Source organism: Micrasema longulum, unplaced genomic scaffold (genome assembly GCF_059751315.1).
Source record: "Micrasema longulum isolate JH-2025_06_02 unplaced genomic scaffold, ASM5975131v1 h1tg000180l, whole genome shotgun sequence".
NCBI lineage: Eukaryota > Metazoa > Arthropoda > Insecta > Trichoptera > Brachycentridae > Micrasema > Micrasema longulum.
Genome location: NW_028277385.1, coordinates 1,935,949 through 1,958,093, shown reverse-complemented (window position 1 = coordinate 1,958,093; position 22,145 = coordinate 1,935,949). Strand labels below are relative to the sequence as shown.

The 22,145-nt window shown below is 30.0% G+C and overlaps 1 protein-coding gene and 1 long non-coding RNA gene across 3 annotated transcripts; one reads left to right on the top strand and one right to left on the bottom strand.

Moving 5' to 3' along the window:
* Nucleotides 1-72: 72 nt before the first annotated feature.
* Nucleotides 73-22,054, bottom strand: LOC148283900 (meckelin). 2 transcript variants are annotated; one of them, XM_088243031.1, is made up of 20 exons: nucleotides 21,737-22,054; nucleotides 21,453-21,644; nucleotides 19,180-19,463; nucleotides 18,642-18,750; nucleotides 18,420-18,514; nucleotides 17,970-18,118; nucleotides 15,865-16,021; nucleotides 15,648-15,784; nucleotides 15,404-15,569; nucleotides 13,121-13,276; nucleotides 12,917-13,045; nucleotides 10,092-10,200; nucleotides 9,878-10,005; nucleotides 7,694-7,956; nucleotides 6,977-7,069; nucleotides 6,781-6,893; nucleotides 5,237-5,394; nucleotides 2,410-2,555; nucleotides 1,656-1,767; nucleotides 73-310 (listed from the first exon to the last, which is right to left on the bottom strand). In XM_088243031.1, the coding sequence occupies exons 1-20, from the start codon at nucleotides 21,930-21,932 to the stop codon at nucleotides 230-232; spliced, it is 2,973 nt and encodes a 990-aa protein (XP_088099157.1). In that variant the 5' UTR covers nucleotides 21,933-22,054; the 3' UTR covers nucleotides 73-229. The 2 variants fall into 2 exon arrangements, 1 of the variants encoding a protein (XP_088099157.1); XR_015825476.1 differs by lacking the exon at nucleotides 2,410-2,555.
* Nucleotides 12,384-13,646, top strand: LOC148283901 (uncharacterized). Its single transcript, XR_015825477.1, has 2 exons — nucleotides 12,384-12,612; nucleotides 12,704-13,646. It is a non-coding gene; the product is annotated as an uncharacterized LOC148283901 (long non-coding RNA).
* Nucleotides 22,055-22,145: the final 91 nt, after the last annotated feature.

The window sequence follows — 22,145 nt, the reverse complement described above, 5'->3', positions numbered from 1 at the left end:
ATTATCCGAAATAAAATATTTTCTTGAATAAGGCTGATAAAAATGGGTGACTTTTATTAAATAAAACAAATATTTTTAGGGGAAAATTTATTCGAAACAAAATGAGAATATGCACTTATATTATTTGGTAATCGATATTTTCAATGTATATAGTACTAAAAAAAAGTTTAGTGTACATAATATGTTTAAATTTTTTCACAGAACAGGCTTAGTGGTATATAAAAACTTTTTAAAGTAAAAATCGTTCGTCAATCAGAGTTTTCTTCGCCAAATTCTTTTTCCCTCCGAAATTTCGACACATTGATAAAAACTGAAAAAAAAATAACAGTCAATTAAAACAAAGAAACATCGCATCGTCTTTTTAAATCAATAAATGTACATTCTATTAAAGGTATACTGCACAGCTAAGGCTAAAGGTCGTATCTGCCAAATCGTAAATTTTACAGGTCGTTACTCTTTTCTTCTTTGCCAATCTGAATTAGATTGTTTTTTTTTACAAGAGAATATCTCATATTTGAGAAGCAGAAATGACTTGTTGGCTTTGTAAATATGTTAGGCTATCGAATATTGTCTTTAAAAAACATATTTCATTAGGTTTTCAAAACATAAATCAATTTAAAATATGTGTCCTATAAAGGGTTAACAGTATACGCAGTGGTAGAGAAATTTTATGAAAAGATATTGTGTATCTAGGAAGTATGTTTACTAGGGATGGAATGACTGAGAAAGATATTGGAAGGAAAGTAAATGCCGGGAACAGAGTGAACGGTGCACTTAAAACAACCTTGGAAAATAAATGTTTGTCGCAGAAGACAAAATTAGTAGTTCACATTGGAGTCCTGGTCCCGACCCGGACGTATGGGAGCGAAGTATGGACTAGGAAAAATAATAACAAAACATGTTTTAAATATTTGTAGCAATTGTCTCAATGAGGAAGTTCAGTTTTATTTTTTTTTATAGAGTTAAACTTATCCTATAATTTTTTTTTTTTAATTTTTGTGTATCGTATTACCAGGGCTATGATTTTTTAAAATATCGTATTTCTTCTCTGTCAGTTCTGCGAACTAGTGACGTCGTTCAAAGTAGTTAATTTATATGAAAACATTTTTTTCATACATTTTTAAGAAACATCGGGGTACAATTGAATGCTGTAATTTTTACTGCGCGTAATAAAAAAAATGTATCCAATTTCCCGCGGGGCTGAAGTTCCTCATTTTGAGGGCGATGGGGTATGTTAGTTCATTAGCTTGTTAGTAGGCCGGGAAAAACAAGTTCGACCGGGAAAACCAGAGCCGTCACCACCCCTCACCAGCCATTCTGTAACAGTTCGTACAGAGCAACCTTTTCACGTTATTTTGCCTGTTTCAAAGACACCCTGATTCAGACATCTATCTACAAAACAAAAAAACGTCAAACCTGTCAAGCCCAAAAGAAAATCATAGTTAATAAATTCACTCTATTTCCAAAATCACCCTCTATTCAAGACATAAAACTATCATCGACGTATTCAAAACCTGGCATTATATATTATGTTAATATTTTCTACATTTATTTTTAATATTACGTTTTTTAATATTATATTGTTGAAAGAGAGATTGTTTAGAAGATTATTTTTTTTACATGAAATACTTTTTTTTAATAGAAAAAATAAATACCTTCCAAATTACGACATTTACCAATGCCGCTAGTATATAGCTTCCAGAAATCATTTGCACAAAGCAAAACAAATATAAATCAAAAGTGGCCAGCGTCCATTCTTGTCCATACCTAAAATGGAAACGAAATTTCTATTTATTTATGTTTTATCATTAATTTATCATGTTTGTGATAACTTACGTTGAGTCCGTTTTTTTCCAAATTAAAAAATGAGCACCAAAATTAAAATTAAATGTTATATGTTATTTGAAAGAAAAAATTCTGCTCCACAAGATTTTGTGTTTGCTTTTACGTTACATATATGTTATTTTATTTGATTGCAAGTCTTCAAAATGATAATGACAAAAGACAAAAGTAAGCATTTTCGACACCCCTTCTGTTTGCGTTCAATCGAGAGAATAAAGCTGCCAAAGATGCTCGCCATATTTGCACAGTGTGCGGTAAAGATGCTATGAATTAATGACTATTTTTTTTGTAAAATAATGAAGGAGAATACAGTATTTACTAATTTGTCATGTTTTTTGTGTCTCTTATTATCTTCAGAAAAACAGAAATGAAACAAAAACTTTGTGTTAAAAAAAAAACAAATATTCATATGAAAGGACTGAGAATCTGCTGACATTGTGCAGCAGAAAAATGTAATGACTTATTATTTTGTATATTTATTAAAATATTGCAAAAATACAAAATAATGTAAAAATAAAACAATTTACATACATACAAATCATTAACATATAGAAAACAACAATTTACCAAATAGTCCTTTGAAAGGACTGTGGATCTCCTGATGCATTGTACAGCAGAAGTGTTTTGTTGTTACTTTCATTGATCAACTCTACATCTAAAAGCCTTTCTATCCAACGCTTTTCTCTCACTTCATAATCTAAATCTTCTAAAGCCTAAAATCAGAAATTAACTAACATAAGTAAATAACTTGTAATATAAATAAATAACTGACAAATTGAAATAAACTGTGAGAACTTATTTAGTTTAAATGTTGGTTTTGGTAGAGTAATAATGAATTATTCCTGGACTGGCACCTGAAGTGTAAGAATGATCACCTTACATTCCATGTAACAAAAATGATCTAGATACGCTGTAATTAGAGTGCCAATACAGTGCCCTATGAACCACTAAGTGACAATAGGGAAATAATGATGATGATTAATGTAAAAAAAATCCATAAACTTTTTTTATAAATGTTACGAATAATAGATTCAAGAATGCTTAATTTTTATACATAGCATTTTAAAACCTAATTTAATTAGGAAATAATACTAATAGAAATCTAAAAATTTAATAGATATTTTTTATTTAACTTTTTGTACATAATTTTAATTGTACATTGGCGAGTTTATTGCCAAATGGAAATTTCTTCCAACCAACCAAAAAAATAAAAGTTTTGTTTTTATAATTCATGTTTAACATATTCACAAAAAAATAACGATAAAAAAGCTAAAAATCTAAAAAATAGAAATAAATGTATTTGTATATAAATTACCCTAAATCAATACTATTACTCTATGGGAAAAAGGAAAAAAGAGGAAAGAGGAAAGAGGAAAGGAGGAGATTAAGGAAGAGAAAGGAGATTTTTCTTCAGACGTGATTGAAACAGAGATACTGTTGTAACATCTTTGATGGTGGATGGGAGATGATTCCTCAGTGGAGCGACATGGACACTTTATGAGTTAGAGAAGAAAGAGAAATTGTGGATGGAATATTATGTGTCAACATTTCAAAATAAAACTTGTTTTGCAAAAAAAAAAGATATTTTATATAATTTATAATATATACGATATCTATTGATGTAATAATATTTTTTTCGTTTAATAATTTCAAGCTGAAAATATTAATTTAAGAGCTTTAATTTAAATTTTATTGAGCAATTAACTTTGCTGGACATGTTTAAGTAAGTTTTTAATGTTAAAAAGCAATCAAATCCTTCACTCATTAATCCGGATAATTGGAGTTTTACCGTATTATTTAACTCAAATATCGCACCCCCCCCCCCCATGTAGAGCGCCTCAACTCTAAATGTGTCAAACAGGGGAAAACTACTTTAAATATATTGACATTCAAGTTTTGCAAGTTTTGCACATTTTGACCACAGATCAATATAAAACAATGTACTCAATATAATTATAATGTGATATATATAATAACAACATTTATTTAGTGAAAAATATCTTTAATTGTTAGTTTCGAAACTTAATAGATATACTATGACTATAAATAAATATCATGTTAGAGTCCTATTATGCACTCGTATGCAGTTTTAATGAATTTTTTAGTTATGACAGTTGAGCATTACAAATATATCTCAATTGTATTATATTCAATGAATTAAATCAATCAATAAATTTAGCTTAGTCCTAAAGATTATTTAGTCACACGGTGTTTTTTCCCTGAATTAATGGATTACAATACACCAGTCTTTAGTAAATAATAGTACCACACCATTAACTAAATACCTACATATTTGAATAAAAAAAATAAAAATACCTCTTATTCATAGAAACAATTGAAATTACGAATAATGTTAAAAAAATACTATCGATGTTGAAACAAATAAGTTTTCGAAAAAGAAATAAAATTCTGGCTGAAGCATATTTGCAGAAACTTTCAAAATGTTTAAATGACATCTGAAAAAGAAAAAAAAAGAGAGCAATGTGTCTCTCTTTACATTTTTTTAAAAAATGTAATTAACAAATTTATAATAAAACAATTAATGACTTTGATAAAAAAAATATCAATAAAATTCCTTGGTTTAGATACTATTTTGTTTTTGTTGGGTTGAATAAAACAAAAACATTCAAGTTTAAATTCAAAGTTCAAAAAAGTAAAAATAAAATATTCTTGGTGGATGTTAATTATAATTTTTTATCATCAAAATAAGATAAGAGTGATAATTAAATCCACAATTTTTTAATATTCAGTGACCATTTTTATTTTTCAAAGCTTTTACAAGTCTTCTATTTCTATAATAAACTAATAAAACAATAAATCTTAACAAAAAAATTCTATTGATATTTTTATCAAAATCATACTATGAAGTTTTATTGAGAAATATTCTACAAAAAAGTACAAAAGACATGCAAGACAATTAATTTACAAGATAATTTATGCCTTGAAATAAAATTATTATTGAGTTGTGGTCACATGCTAGCGTCTCAGACTTACAGATCAGAGGTCCGTCGTTCAAACCTCATTCTACCATGTCTCGATTCTTATTTTACAACTCATTGAAAATGGCTCCCGAAATTGAAATATTTGGGTACCTAAATTATATTATACGAAAGTAGATATTTCTTTCTTTTTTTTTTTAATAATAAAAAGGAAATATTTGCATTTTTATGCTTTACCAAAATACTTCAATTTTAGTGCCATATTCAACGGAATCAGTTTGGGGTAGAGTGGGGTTTGAATCTTAGACCTCTGATCCGTGAGTCTGCGACACTAGTCACAGGACCACAACCCGATTCTTTACCTATATATATATACCATACTGTACCATAAAAGGGTAAAATCTTGGAAAATAAAAAAAACTGGAATAGTAATTTCCTTTTAATGTCGTTCTTACATGATCAAAAAATGCAGTCAGAAATTTGTTCATAAGCCTTGAAGCCTGTTCTCTCCTTTCTAGTGAAGGCGGTAGGGCTGATATTACTTCACTCACTCTATCTCCTTTATCCCTTCTGGAAGTCTGGCTAGCCGATCTGAGCCTAGAGCTATGTAATTCTGAAGCATAAAACGTACATTATTTGCAATCCATTTGTTTCATTATTCTCAGCTAATAATAAAATAACAAACCAAGTATGAAAACCACATTAGTAATATACATTTATGTAAATATTCACTACTACACTGTTTATTTAACATAATGAAACTGTATGTTATTTTATTACAGATTCACATATTAATAGCAGCCGGAATTCTAAGGCTCTAATAATGTATTAAATATTAACATTGAACGTAGTATTGTGATGAAAATATAAAAATGTTATTAAGATAAAAACAAATAAACAATCTAGACAGCATCAAACAAGCTATATCATAATATTATATTGATGTAAATTAGAGTTAAAAATCACCAGCTACTAAATCAACATTATCCTGTTTTAACACTTCTCTTTCCTATTGCAATAAATTTTATTTTTAAAAGGTGTATTCATTAATCATTTTTATTATGTTTTTATTTGTTGTATTATATATTAGTTATTAAAGCTGAATGTATTTTTAATTTTATTGTTATTTTGATTAATAATCCGCCAAGTACATACATTGAGTATTAATTTAATTTATTTGTTTCTGAAAACAATTCAGTGTTGAAAAGTAAATTTTTATTTAATTCACTAAATGCTTTAGACATAAAAAAAGTTAAAATTTATTTCAACAGAGAGGGAAAACATTTTTGAGATGGGAATATGGAAGTCTAGCCAATGACAGGTCATAAGCCCTGTAAATGCCTAGACTTCCATATTCCTTCTCAAAAATGTTTCCCCTCTGTTGAAATAAATTTAAATATGAATAACTCCCTAGGGATGAAATCCAGCCAGTCTGCAAGCATTTGGACATACTCAAACATTGTTAGATAAAAAAAGTTAATCACAATTAATCTAGATAGCAACACAAATATTTTTACAAAGCTATGTAAAATTATCTTTGTTTATGTGATGCATTTAAATCTCTTAAAATCAAAGTCTTTAATCATATTGTGTACTTTGCTTGACCCCAATCTAATTATTTTTTACTAGATATTAGTTTATTTTTAATTTATATTTAAAGGAAGTAAACATGCCATTAAAAAATATATAACATTACCCAATTAAGTTGCGCTTATCAAACAAAACCAAAGACCAAAATTACGGGAACATTTTTAATTATTATTTTTTTTAATAAAAAGAAAAATACTTGAGTTCTTATTATTTACTCAAATATTTACATTTTCAGACCATTTCCTCAAAGTCGTAAATAACTTGTGCTGGAAAAATGGAAATCAATTTGTTGTAAAGTGGGACATGAACCTAAGACCTTTGGTCCGTGAGTCCACAATATTACCACAGGACCACAACCCGGTTCTTGAATGAATTGTTTTATTAAAAAAGAATGGCATAAAAAACATACCGTTTAAGGTTGATGTATTGACATTTTGATCATTTCCAACAGCTAGATGATGTTGCCATTGCCACTTTAGGTCTCTTGAATTCATGTGAATACTCAGGCGGCTATAGTACAAACTAAAATAAATCATTATGAGCATGCCTCGTAATAAAAATAATATCCTTTCTAATTTACAAACCACATGATAGATATTGCCTACCGAAAGTCAGGTGTGCATCGTACGACAAATGCCCTGTATGGTAAGCCAGTTTGCAAACCTCGAGCATCAGTATCACAGGAGGCGTGAACACATCTAAAATATATATTTTGTAACTATTAATTATTTTATTAATCCTACTTTAATACATTTCTATGACAAGGTATTTGTGAGACATGTTTTAAATAGGTATTGACAACTGTATTTAAAAAAAATGTATAACAGTTAGCAAAATATTTTCCAGAGACACAGGTAAATCAATTTATTTGTTTATTATATAAACAAACAAAAATGTCATGTTGGCTTAATTATAGTTTGTCGATCGTTTTGTAACAACTTAATAAACAAATATGTATTTCATAATGTTTTTCAATCAATTACATAAAAATTTCAAATCATAATATATTTGCAAAGGTTTTCACGGTCACTGTTATCAATATGTTTCTTTTTAGTTTACCCTGAAGATGGCTCCTGCAATGGTAGCCGAAACGTCGGAACAAATCCAACACCCATGGTATCACCCAAAAAAGAAACCAATTGAGAATATATTTGATTTAAATTATTTTATATTTTGTTGTTACGTACATCCAATGTTAGTAAGTTGAATTATTAAATATTGGTCCATATTTTATTTTGTTGTTTTCAGTTACCCTACTAAACTTTTATCTGTTTTAAGGTAAAAGTAATTATTTTAATCATTTGTATGTGAAATTTTTCTACCTTCCGTGCAAATAATATCCATGGAGTTGTCCATCCAGCAGAAATATTGAAACATTTGATATGGAACAGATGTCCATAAAATCTTGGATAAAATTCTTTATGTATCTTTCATAAATCAGTATCCCTATGGTCAGCTGAATGAAATAGAGCATCATGAATATGAGGCCACTTGTGGCAAGCTGATACACTGGTGATGTTAGAAATCCATTAGATCCATCATTTACATCAATACCAATGTTGGCCCAAGAAGATGCACCAAAGATCTAAAATTACAAAATAAATGTATTTAAAACTCAGGTAACTGTTCGATGAAAATATGTTTTAATGGGTCATTAAAAAGTACTATAAGGTACGTCCATTAGGAGTTAATAAAACATTTGTTTCATTATTGGCAATCATAATATGGAAGGACTAATGACTGTTTTTTGAAAGCATGATATTTTCTGGAATTGTAATTTTTCTGGAATAAGATTTTTGTCATTTGCATCAAATTGCGAAAATAATTAGTAGTTAAGTTAATAAGAGTAAAAAACTACACCTTATAATATTTATATTATGCTAACAGGATTATCGTCATACTCTCCTAATTATGAGGCACTGGCCAATGATAAGCAATGCCAAAGATCACATTGACATGTTGATATTATATTTTTTCATAAAATGTTTTCTTTGTATTTGTGTTTTTTGTTTACTTTGCTAACGTTTTGTAAATACATATCTCTGAATGTATGCAATTTGAATAATAATTTTATGATTTGAAACATTTTTGTTTATTATTTATTAATAAATTATGAATATAAGAAAATAAATTATGGGAAAAAGAGAAGTTATGGAAGGAGTTTGTCAATTAAAAATAGGTGGTGCCCGCCACCCTACCAATATTTTAGAATGTGCTCTAAAGTACAAAAAGGTTGGGAACCCTGATTTAGCCAAACATTTTAAATTTGGTGCTATTTTCTACTGGTCGTAAATTGCAAGACAAAAATGAAGTTGTAAAAGAATACGGTATGATCTTCCTTCCGATCTGGAGTCTGTTATAGTACGACAGGACCTCGACCAGCTTCTTCGACCAATTTAACTGAAATAATCCCTTTATCGGTTTTTTAAAACAATTGTACAAACAACCAACTCCATTGAATACCAATCTCAGAGGAACTTCATAAATCACACTCTAAAATCATCATTATCCGTAACTAATGGTGCATAGGTACATCAATCTCAGAGTATCAGCAATGATCCGTTTTACACTTCAAGCACCATTTTAAAGACTATGAAATATTGCAGTGAAAAGATACCTATCTCTCGAAACGACAAACTCAAAACATTGTTGACCTATCAAATAAATATTTCACATCGTTAACCTTACTGGAATCAAACCTGGGACCTAACTGCTTACTGAGACGGGCTAAGCTCCACTCGATTTCCTTTTTCAGAGATTCTTAACTGAGAGTAGTCATCAAGTCTATAACACATGACCAAGGTTCTGGTTCTATTCCATGCATAAAACTTTCTAGTTCCGGACACGGGCTTAAGAGCATGTACCGACAACATAAAATAGGGTGTGAGTGGTCAAAGTTTTAACTACTACAGGCAACCTGCTATTGAAATTTTTGGCAGCATTCTACGTACGCTGAAAGAAGTCATTTAAAGCTAAAAATAAGTTATTGAAAACAAACATAGATAATATCAATACCAATTTAATAAAAAATATTTTAATAATGGCAAATAATGATGACATCACACAAACATAAAAATAATATGTAAAAAAACATTACTTTGGTATAGATTTATTAACCGCAAGCAATATGCTTATTATTAACTTTACAATTTGTAAATATGAACTATTTATGTAGTATCAGAGGGCGACCTGGAAATATGACATTGCATATTTTCAGCAACTTATCATAATTTGGTTCATAGCTACTTATAGCTATTCGTAAACATGCTGCCAAACAGTCATCCATCAAACAGGATCGATGTTTTGTTTTGGTTGCATTAATTGTAGAAAGTGTAAATTTATAGAAGAAAGTAGATCCAAAAAAGTGGCAGGCGACTAGGAATAGATACGCTGTCAACGCTTTGGCCACCCATGACATATTTTTTTGTAAATACACAAAGTGATTTATTAAGCAGGTCAATAAACTTGAGTTAAGTGTACTTCGATAAATATAATTAGTGACTTACTTCTAATACAAAAACACACCCAACAAGATGAGCAGGTAAATTTATTTTCCGAAGTGTTTGTATTTCATTCCATTCGTTTGCCACAAAATATGGCCTCCAAAATGATACTGGTTGGTCAGATTTAACATCTGGAAAAAATACAGGTAAAACATCAAAACAAATCCAGCTACATGAAAAAAGAAAATGAGTTATTATAAAATAATTATTTGACAACCTTTTCCTCTTGATCCAATTTCATTAACAGGATGGTTGGGCTTCTCCCAGTCGATAAAACAAATGTCGGTCGTTATTTGACGCCAGTTTACGGCCAACACTTCTACAATCTAAAAATTAAAATTGGTTATAAAAAGCATTAAGGGGCTCAAATTTTGGTAGGGCCGCGGTGGTGCATATTTTGCTGGAAAATATGCACATATAAAATGCCGTGTAATGCCGCAGTTGCATTCCATCAGCAACACTACCAATAGTCCTACTCCCTAGCATCCATGAGTGGTCTCTTTGGTCCCGCGAGCCCTGGGCAATGTGGCCACTGGCATGAACATCAGTGCCATAGCAGATAGGGAGAGGATGAATGGCGAGTGTCCAGCGCCATAAAACGGGACCCCTCCAACTAAGGGTAGGTAACCCCGACAGAAAATTCCACAGAAGAAGGCAACGGGAAACCACTTCGGTCAATAATTCCCAGGATATCACTATGAAGAGAAACCAAACAATGGCCCCAAGTCCCGGGCGGTCCTTAAATGGACAAGGGGTGCGAAGAATCTCCCGGTTCGACATAGAACTGTGTAGGAGCTGTTTCGCACTGCTCAGGATAGGGAAGCTTTCTCCCAAGTGATCATCAACGTCGGAGGGACCCGACATGACACGTGAAGAAGAAGAAGATAAAAAGCATAAAAAAATGTATTCATTGATTATTTCATGAGAACCGTTACGTACTCAAAAGATCAGTGTTGATTTTTTCATGTAAAACATAAAAATTTTCATACATATTTATTTATTATATTATTCTTATATTATATTATTCTTAACATCTTAAGAACTTATATAAACTTTTAATAACATTACAGTTTTTTATCAAAATTTCTCAAGAACATATTTTTTCAAATTAATTTGAAATATTTCAATGCTTTCTATTTCTTAAGGTAACTCTTTGAGACTGTTTTTCTCCTCATTGGTAATCTTATCTTTTTTATGTATGACATTGTTGGTTAAATTTGTTTTTTTATTATTTTTTTATTTAACCCCTCAATTATTATAGATTTAAAAATTGACACATTATGTTTTATTTGTTGCTTTACAGTGAGCATATTTGATTCAGGTCAGTTCAGTGCCACAAAGCAATTGTTTAGCAGCATATTTTCAAGTGCTGCCTTGTATGTTGGTGAAATAATTCAGTCGAAAGAATCTCACCCGCGTCAATAAAGGTTTCAGCTTTTTAGCATCACAAAAATTAACAGATGGAAGAATTGAAATATAGGCTGAATGGAGTAAAGTGGCCACCTAAATCAAGCAACGACATATTGTAAACCCTGTAAATCCCTAGATTTCCATATTTGCTTCTCTACAGTGCTTTCTATCTATGTTGTAATATGTTAAAATTAGTAAATATTAATTGTAAGTTACCTAGCTGTATGAATTACCCCAGGAATTACTGATAATACTATAGTAAAACCCCTAAATTTCGTTTTTTAAGGGACCGGCAAAAAAAATGTAAACAGAGGGAAAATGTAAATCAAGGATACTGGAAAAAAAAATTATCAAATTATTTTTTATTCAAAAATTTATGAAGAAATGTTTGAACCATTTTTTTATTGCAACTCTTCAAAATATCCTATTCATAAATAATAAATGTCTGTAAAACACAATAAGCATCAAAACACAAAAATGGCGGCAATAATTTCATCTACTGATTTAACTTACCAACAAGTTGGTATAATAATAGAGACTATTTTCAGACTATAGAGCTGTCAGCTTTCAGTGAGATTGAGATGTCATTTTTTCCAACCGGCAAGTTGGTATAATGACTAAAGACTAACTTCAGATTCATGAGCTGACAAAAACACGAGAATGGCGGCAATAAACACAATAAACTGTCTTTAAAATCACAACTAAAATTACAAATTTCTTTAACAAAAAAGTTGATATAATGATAGAAACTAACTTCAGACTAGACCTGTCAGATTTCACTAATATCAGTGCGGATTGCAAATTTCTCAGACGATTGCAGAAAAAAAACGTAAAATGCACTAAAAAATTAAAAATTTAATGGGACTTCAAAAAATATACGTAAATCGGAGGAAGACGCAAATTGCGTGGACGTAATTTCGGAGTTTCGCTGTATTAAATATAACAATACATAACAATACAATACATAACAATACATGCTACAATATACTAATTATATTGATACATGTCATATTATAACATAATGATTTGAGAAGTGAATAGGTATTCGAAAGCATAACCTGTTTACTATTAACACTCAACTGTTTATAAACTTGTTTGATTCACTTTGATTTTCAGTTACACATCGACTGGTTTTGAGGTTACTACTTCTTTATCGGGACGAATATGAAGAAATAAAAATATCTAAATTCAAACAGAAGGTTTAGAAATATGTGTTAAACAACTTACAAATTCAATACATGTAGGTACATTGTTATTATTAGAACAAACATAAGGATATATTTATGTGTGCCCTATTTCAAGATTAAAAATAACCGAAAATCAAAGTGGTAATGAAAATTTAACAGATAATTTTGAATGTTTTTGATATTTATTATTTGATTTAACAGTAGTTTAATTGTTAAAAGTGATAAATTACAGCATAGAACACCCGGGCTTCAAGAAAATCACAATTTGAGCTAAGAACTAAGGTGCAAGAAGCTAATAACACATTCATCTCGGAGTAATAATGGGTTACTTGGCGCATTTACTCTGATACATTTATAGATGCACATTGTACCTACAATAGAATTACCATTGATTTGTATTGTTTATTTACATGTCTATGTGTGAGAATCAATATAAAAAACAAACCTTTAAAGTAAATGCTACTATTATGTAAGATTGAATAGCTGATTCATCTCGTTCTGAAGGAGGCACTGCATAAACAGATTTCTGAGTTTTGTACAACACAAATGAGAAGGTGCTGGCACCAAACGCAACCTAAAAATCAAATAAATATATTTATGATGTAAGTACTTGTATATTTTACACATTTACAATACATTCAAAACTTACTATGAAGAAGGTGTTTGCTAAATTTCCCGAGATAATAATGAAAAACTGCAGCACGGTATAGATGTCTAAGCCAAGTCTACCAGAATGACGAGTGTGGGACCAACTTTGCAGTATGGAATATAACGAAGCAAAGGCAGAAAGTGTTCCCACAGCAATCTAAGTAGGTATAAAAGAAAAATATTATTATCTTATTGTCCTTTTAAAGTCATAGGTAAGAGCAATAAAATTAAAGTACGTACGTAATAAGACTGTTCTGAACGCAAAACATTACCATTTTAAAAATATTAGTAATACAACAGAACTTTTTATATTAGTCATTAATCCAGAAACAATTTTTCCCTTAGAGTAATAATACGCCACTAATAGAGTCACCCTTATGGACAAAAACCATTCTGATTATTAACCACGAAGTTAGATACAGTTTACAGCAACACAACAGGCCGTAGGTACTCAGGTCGAGAATTGCAAGCGCAAACCGAAAGTGCCCGTTACAGGTTTGTTGTTAAACTGAAATCCAAACCAAAAATTTGAAACGCTTTTGAATAAAAAAAAATTCCCACACAAAATAACTGAAATTCAATTTGTCTGTTTCCAACTCCTTAAAATGACACAAACCTATAACATTATTGTACTAAATAGATATTCGAAGGGGTACCCAAAAGAATCCGGACTAAAATTGTAGTGGGCGAAGTTTTTGTATTACAGGGTTCTGCTTATAGGATCATGTAAAGCTACCTTTTATCATCAATGTTTTGAGTTTGTCTAAATTTTTGTAGACATGGACTGGATTCAACCCCCTAGGGAGCTATTAATATTAACATAATACAACAGAGATAAAGAAGAGAAGGGAATGAAATGACAGGTCATAAGCCCTGTAGATGCCGAAATTCTATATTCCCTTTTCTAAAATGTTCTTCATCTCTGTTGTATTATGTTAATACCTTTTATCAGTCAGAATCCTAAGTGTCGTCACTGAAGAAGGTTTCGTTTGGCTAGTGTGAATTTTTTTATGACAGTTGTTATGTGTGCTCGTCGTTTTTGCCATGGATGATCAAGAACGTGAACTAGAAACTTTGCTTCCTCCTCGTAAAACTGGCACAAAAGCTCTTCAAATGTTAACAATGGCCTACAAACATAATGCTATGATAAAAAAAAAAGTTTTTGAGTGGTGTTCCCGTTTTAATTTTTATAACTAACATTCAAGTCAAATATTAGTCCGGCTTCTTTTGGGTACCCCCTCGAACATAGTAGTAGTAGTGAAAAAAGAGAATGGTAAGTGTTAAGAACTAGAGTTTCATCAATTAAAATAGCAGCCAACAGTAATTCCAATTCTGATTATGGGGTCCGTTTTGCCAATGATTCAGTAGCACTTGATTTAATAAGGGTAAACATGTGGCGGTGGGAATGATGAAAAATTTACATCAAAAGTGATGATTATCAAATATTACAAACATGGGGGCTGACAAATATAGAGGTTCTACTGAATTGATTATTTTTTAAATTCCTTGTAAATAAGATAATCTGTACATTTTCTATAATTTTAAATTGTATTGTATTATGTAAGAACCTTCTCATCCGGTGTAGTAAATAAAATGTTTAACTACTACAAATTAACAAAATGATATAACTCATTTGAATTATTTTCAATTGGGTACCTACTCATTATTCCAACTTTAATTGGACTAGTAGGTACTATGTGAATTCAATCAAAAGCAGATATTCTGTCAATCATTATAAAATGAATTATCAATAAAGGTAACATTGAATTTTAGGTAAACCTCCTCTATGCCCTTTATATTTTATTTAAACTAGTGTTAAAATATGTACAAAGTATGTTTTTTTTTTTCAGTTACACGGTAAATGAATGGTACGTGTGAATATTATCAATTTTAATGGATATTCTTTCATGTATACCTCCAAGTAAATGTTAAATTTCTTAAAATTTATATTTGAAGAAATATTGAACCACTTTGTGGTTATTTATTCCCCAGTTTAAATAAAAACACTTCATTTTTTAAACCACTTATTATTTATTTAACAACTGACCGTTTTCGGAGTTACACATGCTAGAACGCACTAAAAGAAACTTTAATATTAAATAGAGTAAAATAACAATTTTTGACAATTTGTAGTTACCGACTTGTTCCAGAAACTCAACCATATTCATTACGAGATTATACCTTTACAAGGGAGCAAGTGTAACTCTATAACCGTTAGGTAGTTAATTACCGTTAGTTAACTAATAAGTGTTTAAATCAAAGTGTTTTTATTTTAATTTCTTACTTCAATTCCATGAATCATACTTCCTCCGTCTAATTCATAATTGACTGCAAACTCTAGAGCCACATCCGCATTGGATTTTATTTGGTTTTCTGACAATTCATCATATTCAATAATGAACAATGGTGGATAGATTTTGTTTCTTTCTTCTTTACCTTTGCGTCTGATTCTGAAATCAAACATTTTCACATTAAGATTAGTCTAAAAACATTCTAACTGAATATTATTCTAGTTTCAAAACATTTACCTGATATTAACGTGGATGTTCTTCGCATATCTGAAAGATTCTAGAACTTCTTGCCCATTTGCATTTTCAGTAATGCCACTGGTTTTATCAAAAATGTAAAATCTTCTTACAAGTTGCCATGTATTTATATCATTTTCCTATAAAAAAATTTTTCATTACGTATTTCAGTATGAATATTTTAATGTAGTTTTCTTACAAAATTAATTATATGAGTTACCTTGTTAAAATCAATTAGTCTTCCTCGAATGAAAACCGGAATTGTATATAGCATTGGAAGTGAAGACTTTTCTTTATCGAAATAGTGCAGATATGGTTCATAAAACAAAGTGTCAGATTGTAAAATCAACTGTTCTACACCAATTTTACACTTAAATCTACAAATAAAACAATATTATAAATAACATCTCTAGTAAAAGTAGGACACGGATCGTAAGTACTTATTTTTTTTTTTCAAATATTAATATTTGTTGATGGATTAAGTATAAAGAATTTTTTTTTTTAAATAACAAAATATTAATCAAATAAAATAAATATGTAAATATATGGCATTTTTAGATTCAAGACTTTGAATAATAATGCCGACGTATGTGATGAGAAAATGCTAAATTACACTAACTGTGAGAAGCAGTCACTACAGATATTATGTTTCGCTAGTAAATATTTACAACCCGATGAATGAAAAAATTGGATGATTAGTTATATTTTAGGTATTTATTATTTTAATTTTAAAGTAGGTACATGAATATCTGACAGTTACCAGGTAGTGTTATACCTATGATAACGAGTTACGCACAAATAAATAATATGAACTGAGGAAATATGTACCTATATCATCTCTTTCTTACTAAATAATTGCATAGGTATCGTGTATCATGATATGCTCTGTCTTTTTTTCAAATTGTTCAGGACTACGGATTTGCTATATCTTAGATGTAACTAATTGCATAGGTATAAATATAAATAATTGCATAGGTATCGTGTATCATGACATGCTCTGTCTTTTTTTCAAATTGTTCAGGACTACGGATTTGCTATATCTTAGATGTAACTAGTAAAGGAATAATGTGTCTATTTATTTCATATAAGCGGGAAAGATAAATATATATTTGGGGAAAGTTTATAGGTAATTAAATAAAAGAACATTGAATTTTCAATAAGGATTTTTTTTATACTTTAGGATAAATGTACAGTAGAACTCCAATTATCCAAATCAATTGGGACCAGACCCCATTCAGATAATCTTAAATTCGGATAAACGGTTTTTTCCGAAAAAATTGACTATTTTAATTCATTACTGTATGTATGTTGAAAATGGGAGAAAAAACTATTTTTAAAGAAAAATAGGTTTTAATTGATTAAATGAAAAAGCAACACTTTTAAACGTTAAGCGTAGTTACAAGTGCTGTACATTAGTACAGTATGTACGACAGTGAGATGTTGCATGTGGTGTGGTCACACTCGGGCTGACGCTCCTCCAGTTTCAAGGCCGGCAAATGCTTCACTAGCTGATGGTCCTGTGTTTGCTTTGACAACTTGCATGTTAGTATCATCTTCTTCTTTGACACTTTTAATAAGTTCATCGTCATTTAGAATTTGAAACCAAGGGTCTTAAGAATCACACACCATCCGATCTCCTATATCTTCAGCACTTACTTCTGAGCATCCAGGAATTTTCAAAATAATGTTTCTAAGTTCCTCAAGTGATACTCCTGTCTCTTCCCTTTCCTTTTCTTGAGCTTCTATGCCTTTCAACGTGTTCCACGCGCGTCTTAATGTGACTGCCTTAACCAAGCTCCAAGCTTGCAAACAAACAGTAAAGGAAGGGAGAACAATACCCAGGGGGAAGGACAATAGTGCGCGAAGACAGAATCGTTCTTTTGCAAATTGCAGTACGTTTCAGTCTTAATTTTTTTTTTCTGAAATTCTGAAAGTGATTAAGATAGTCGGAGTTGGGATAGTTGGAGTTCTACTGTACATAATATGTAGGGACTGAAGTACAAAAAAACACAGCTAAAAGAGGATAACGTAGGTAATTTTAGATTATTTACTAATCAACAATATATTTCTCAGCCTTGTGGTCAAATGGCGAGCGCGTTTGCTACCATGCGAGAGGTCCAGGTTTGATTCGTTCATATAAAATATTGATTTACAAGGTTGCTTTCACACAAGAATATTTCATATTCCCTAGACTAGCACTTGAAGTGTAAGACCAATCATCTTATCTTTATGTAACAAAAAAATATATCAAGATACGCTGAGGTTGATGTGCCATTGCCATGCTCTATGCAACATTATGTGCAGAAAGAGAATTATGTGAGGTACCTGTAATTTACGGCAAACTTGAATATATTAGGTTCAGTCAGTTTCCAAATAGATGGGCATGGCACGATCCATTTTGATTTTGAATCACTGATTTCCTTTATTTTTCCATCAAGGTTTATAGAAAAGGCAGAAATGTTAACATGGTTTACCTAAAAAATCATTTTATGTATAAATTGTGTCATTTTTTTTTATATACAAATTTAATTGGCAGCCTCCGTGGTGTAGTGGTCAAGACGCTTGACTCACACACGAAAGGTTCCGGGTTCGATTCCCGGTGAGAACACAAAAATTAAAATGTGTATTTTCTCAAGCCTGGGTGTTCTGTGATGTAATTCACCACTGTAATTGGGCCTCCTGGCCTGTTGTGGTGAAGAATAAATAAAATAAAATAATTTAAAAAAAAAACTGTTTAAATCAAGAAACACGCAAGATTTATATAATACCACATACCTCAGAGTTTTCATTTAAACTATAAATCACGGGAATCTTCTTACGTAAAAGTACTGAATACGATTCATCTTCACCGTACATTAAAACTGGCATAGCTAAAATAAAAATAATTATGATGCTTAATACAACTTTGTCGATAGATTCATATTTTGTTTATATAATGTTATTTTATTCCTGTTACAATTTATGTATACAGTTTAGGTATCAAATTTAATTTCTTACCAGGATTTTTCTGATTCTGCCATTTGCTGCAAGGACTACTATCTCCCATAGTGTAAAGTGACAGCACACACATATTAGCTAATATTTGGCAAGCAGTTGCATTTTGTAGCTGGAATAAACCATATGTTACAACGGATATAGTACTAAATTGTATAAATAAAACACTTTGTTTTAAGTCCACTGAGTTTATATATTTAACACGACATGTTTCGGACACGCAGTACTGTCCATCTACAGGTGTATTTAAAAACAGTTTTTAAATACACCTGTAGATGGACAGTACTGCGTGTCCGAAACATGTCGTGTTAAATATATAAACTCAGTGGACTTAAAACAAAGTGTTTTATTTATACAATTCAATATGTTATTCCACAATGTTAACGCCGAGTCAATAAATGATATAGTACTAAATATGTACAAAATTATTAGTCATTTTAAGATATTTTTTTGCTGTGTGAATAAGTTATTCTTTAATCTGCAATATATTAGAAGCTAAATCAATAGAAATATTCAGCTAAAAAATTAATATTTTACTTACTGAGCAAAGAAATTTATTCAAACTCCAGTTTTTCTCGTAGTATAATGATATGAAACCTTCTTTATAATTTGTCAAGGATGGTGTATTCTCAATAAATGTATTCGGAACACAAACATCATTAAGTTGAGTAGAAGTTTTTCCACAGCTGCAAACTTTTTTAATAGAGTTTGATGTTCTCAAACTACATTGCTGACAAAATGATTTATCAGAATTGGGAAAAGTACCGAAACTACAAGTTATGCACTGAATTGTTGGCAACACTGAGCCGTTTAGATTGTGAGTAACTAAAACACAAATATGTATAATAAAATTAGCACAACAAAAGCAGAAATACATTCAAATTAATCTGATAATATATATAAGATGATAATTATATGGGATATGTTTCAGTTTGCGATGGATATTCATTGTAATTTATTATATAAATAACAGACGAGTTAGTCATTTTTGTTACATCTTCAGTTCAGTTCAATCTAGTGCTGAAAATCGGCGTTTACTATGGTAAATTATACAATAATATATTTCCTGTTTGCGAAACAGTGAAAAGGGTACAATTAAGTCAAATTAGGTGTTTTACAATAATAAGCTTATGTCTATCATAACTAGGTGTCGTAAATACCTGTTCTAAGGTAGGCAGCATTGATTTATTTTGATATAATACAGCATATTTAGTATTAGTAATGTCTAGAGATGATTATAAATATGGATATATTATAAAAAAAATATAATATTTAAAAATATGGAAATCTTACAAAATTGATGGGACTGTCAAAGTGTATGAAACTAAAATGATAGAAAGTAGAAAATGATAGAAAGTAGAATCTAGTGAAATATAATAATATATGAAATTAAACAAAACATTTTTTTTTAAATACAACTCACTGACAAAAAAAAATGTTGCCAACTGGCTCCTTCCCATTTTTAAAAGCCACTCTTTTGTATAAATTTTAAATGTGTTTCCAGCTGAACATAATATTTGTTGTGGTAGCATATTGTATACACGAGGGCCTATAAAAATGTAATCCCTTTGGGCAAAAGAAATGTTCACCTGTGGAATGTTTATTTTGCCTTCAATTTTAGATCTAGTACTTTTAGTATGGGTGATGTTTTTTTTTTATGATGTCTATCAAAAGTCCAAAAACCTTGATCCTGAAATTATCCACCATATAGGAAGCTTCCTCTCAAAAAAGATGATAAATTTTTAGTTTTTTTTTAAAAATGTTTTTTGATTTTTATTCTTTTAAATAAATTTTACCCTTGGCAGAAATCATCTTTCTTAGGATGGATTGCCTTAATATAAAAAAAAAAAATAATAATAATATTTTGGCTTTGCAAAATAAAGATATCTTCAGGATTGCAGTATTCTAAGGCTTCATCAGGCTAAATCAGACGAGAACTTACTGTAGCTGATTTAAAAATTAGTTAAAGAGCATTGTTTAGTTTTTTACTCAGTAGGCCAAATTTCCTGATTTTATGTTTTTCTGTTAAATTATTTTTGTTGGCAATTTTTTTATTTATTTATAGTTACATAGTTATTATGGCAATTTAAAGTTAAATAATAATTACAAAAGGTTTAGTAAAAGTATAGAGTCATCTAATCTACCTAACTAGGGATAGTTTCCCCGTTCTAAGACCGTAATTTTTAATTTTTTTCTTTCATAAATTCTGTCCATGTCAATTTATTTTTAATCCTTTTTGTTCTTTTTCCCATTTTATAAGTATAAAGAAATTTATATCAATAATAATATTAATTTTATAGCAGGACCAATGGTCTTATACAGTTGAAACAATTTCAATGCAATAATATAGACACACAACACAACCCATTCTATGTAAATAAGATACTTCTAAAAAAAAAGATTTACCCAAATATTTCAATTTTAGGGACATTTTCTAAATAACTCGTAATTTGATACCAATTTACACACTAACAGAATTTTATCGCCTTGAATAAATTTATTGTACTTACAAATACCCTGTGACATACCACTGAGGTATAATCGAATAGAGATGATGCTTCACATAACGCAAATTTGAAATTGTGTTCATAAAATTATCAAACAACATTGCCATACAAAACGCATAATAGAATAAAAAGGATCAACTATTTATGCTGCTTCTTCTGAATTTAAAGGTGTTCTTTCGTACTGCTTCACATTTGCTTAGCATATACAAGGAAAAACACTATTTCCCACCAAATACAAGATACGCTCCGAAACTTTTGTTGAATGGAACACATGTCTTGTGCTTAGTATACGTATTTATTGTCTTACCCATAATCTGATTCTTTTTACACAAATTGCAGTTCAGCTTTCCGTTTGTATTATTGTAACAACTTCTCGGAACACAAACACTTTGCTCACGAGACACATATTCTGTAGGTTTACATGGTAAACACTGTTGTTGAGAATCACTACCTAGTGATTCTATGATTTTGTTTGATGGCGGACAGATACATTTAAAACCTGAAAGGTTAATAAGTATTAAATAATAAAATTCTATCATGATATAGAATTTATTCATTGTTATGAACACCTCGAGTTATTATTTTACATACCACCATTAGATTTAACAAACCCTGATCCACAGGGAATGCATTTTAAAGATTCCAAATCAAAAAACTGTCTGTTTGAACAATTGCTTGCAGGAGTGTATGTAAGTATCTCAACAAATCCCAGCACAAATAATGAATTTTCAAAATACAATAAAACAATAATTAAAGTACGATAATGTTGGCTTAACATTGCTAACATGGATTTATTTTAAAGTTAACACGAAACATTGGAAATGACAAGCAAAAGAAGTAAACATCAACATCGTAACCATGGTAACAAGTTTAGTACACAAAAACAAACACCTTTTATTTTTTAGGGTTTGATATTTTTTCCAGAGATGTCAGAAGCATACACAAATACATACATTCATAGTCTACTCCATATTCTATTTTTCATGTATTCAGACACATA

Excerpts from the sequence above, each read along its gene's own strand:
- LOC148283900 (XM_088243031.1), bottom strand. The coding sequence starts at position 21,932 with ATGTTAGCAATGTTAAGCCAACATTATCGTACTTTAATTATTGTTTTA. Across the intron at positions 15,785-15,864 it reads GACTAATTGATTTTAACAAG|GAAAATGATATAAATACATG; the intron begins GTAACTCATATA and ends ATTTTTTTATAG. Across the intron at positions 5,395-6,780 it reads CAATACATCAACCTTAAACG|AATTACATAGCTCTAGGCTC; the intron begins GTATGTTTTTTA and ends TTTATGCTTCAG.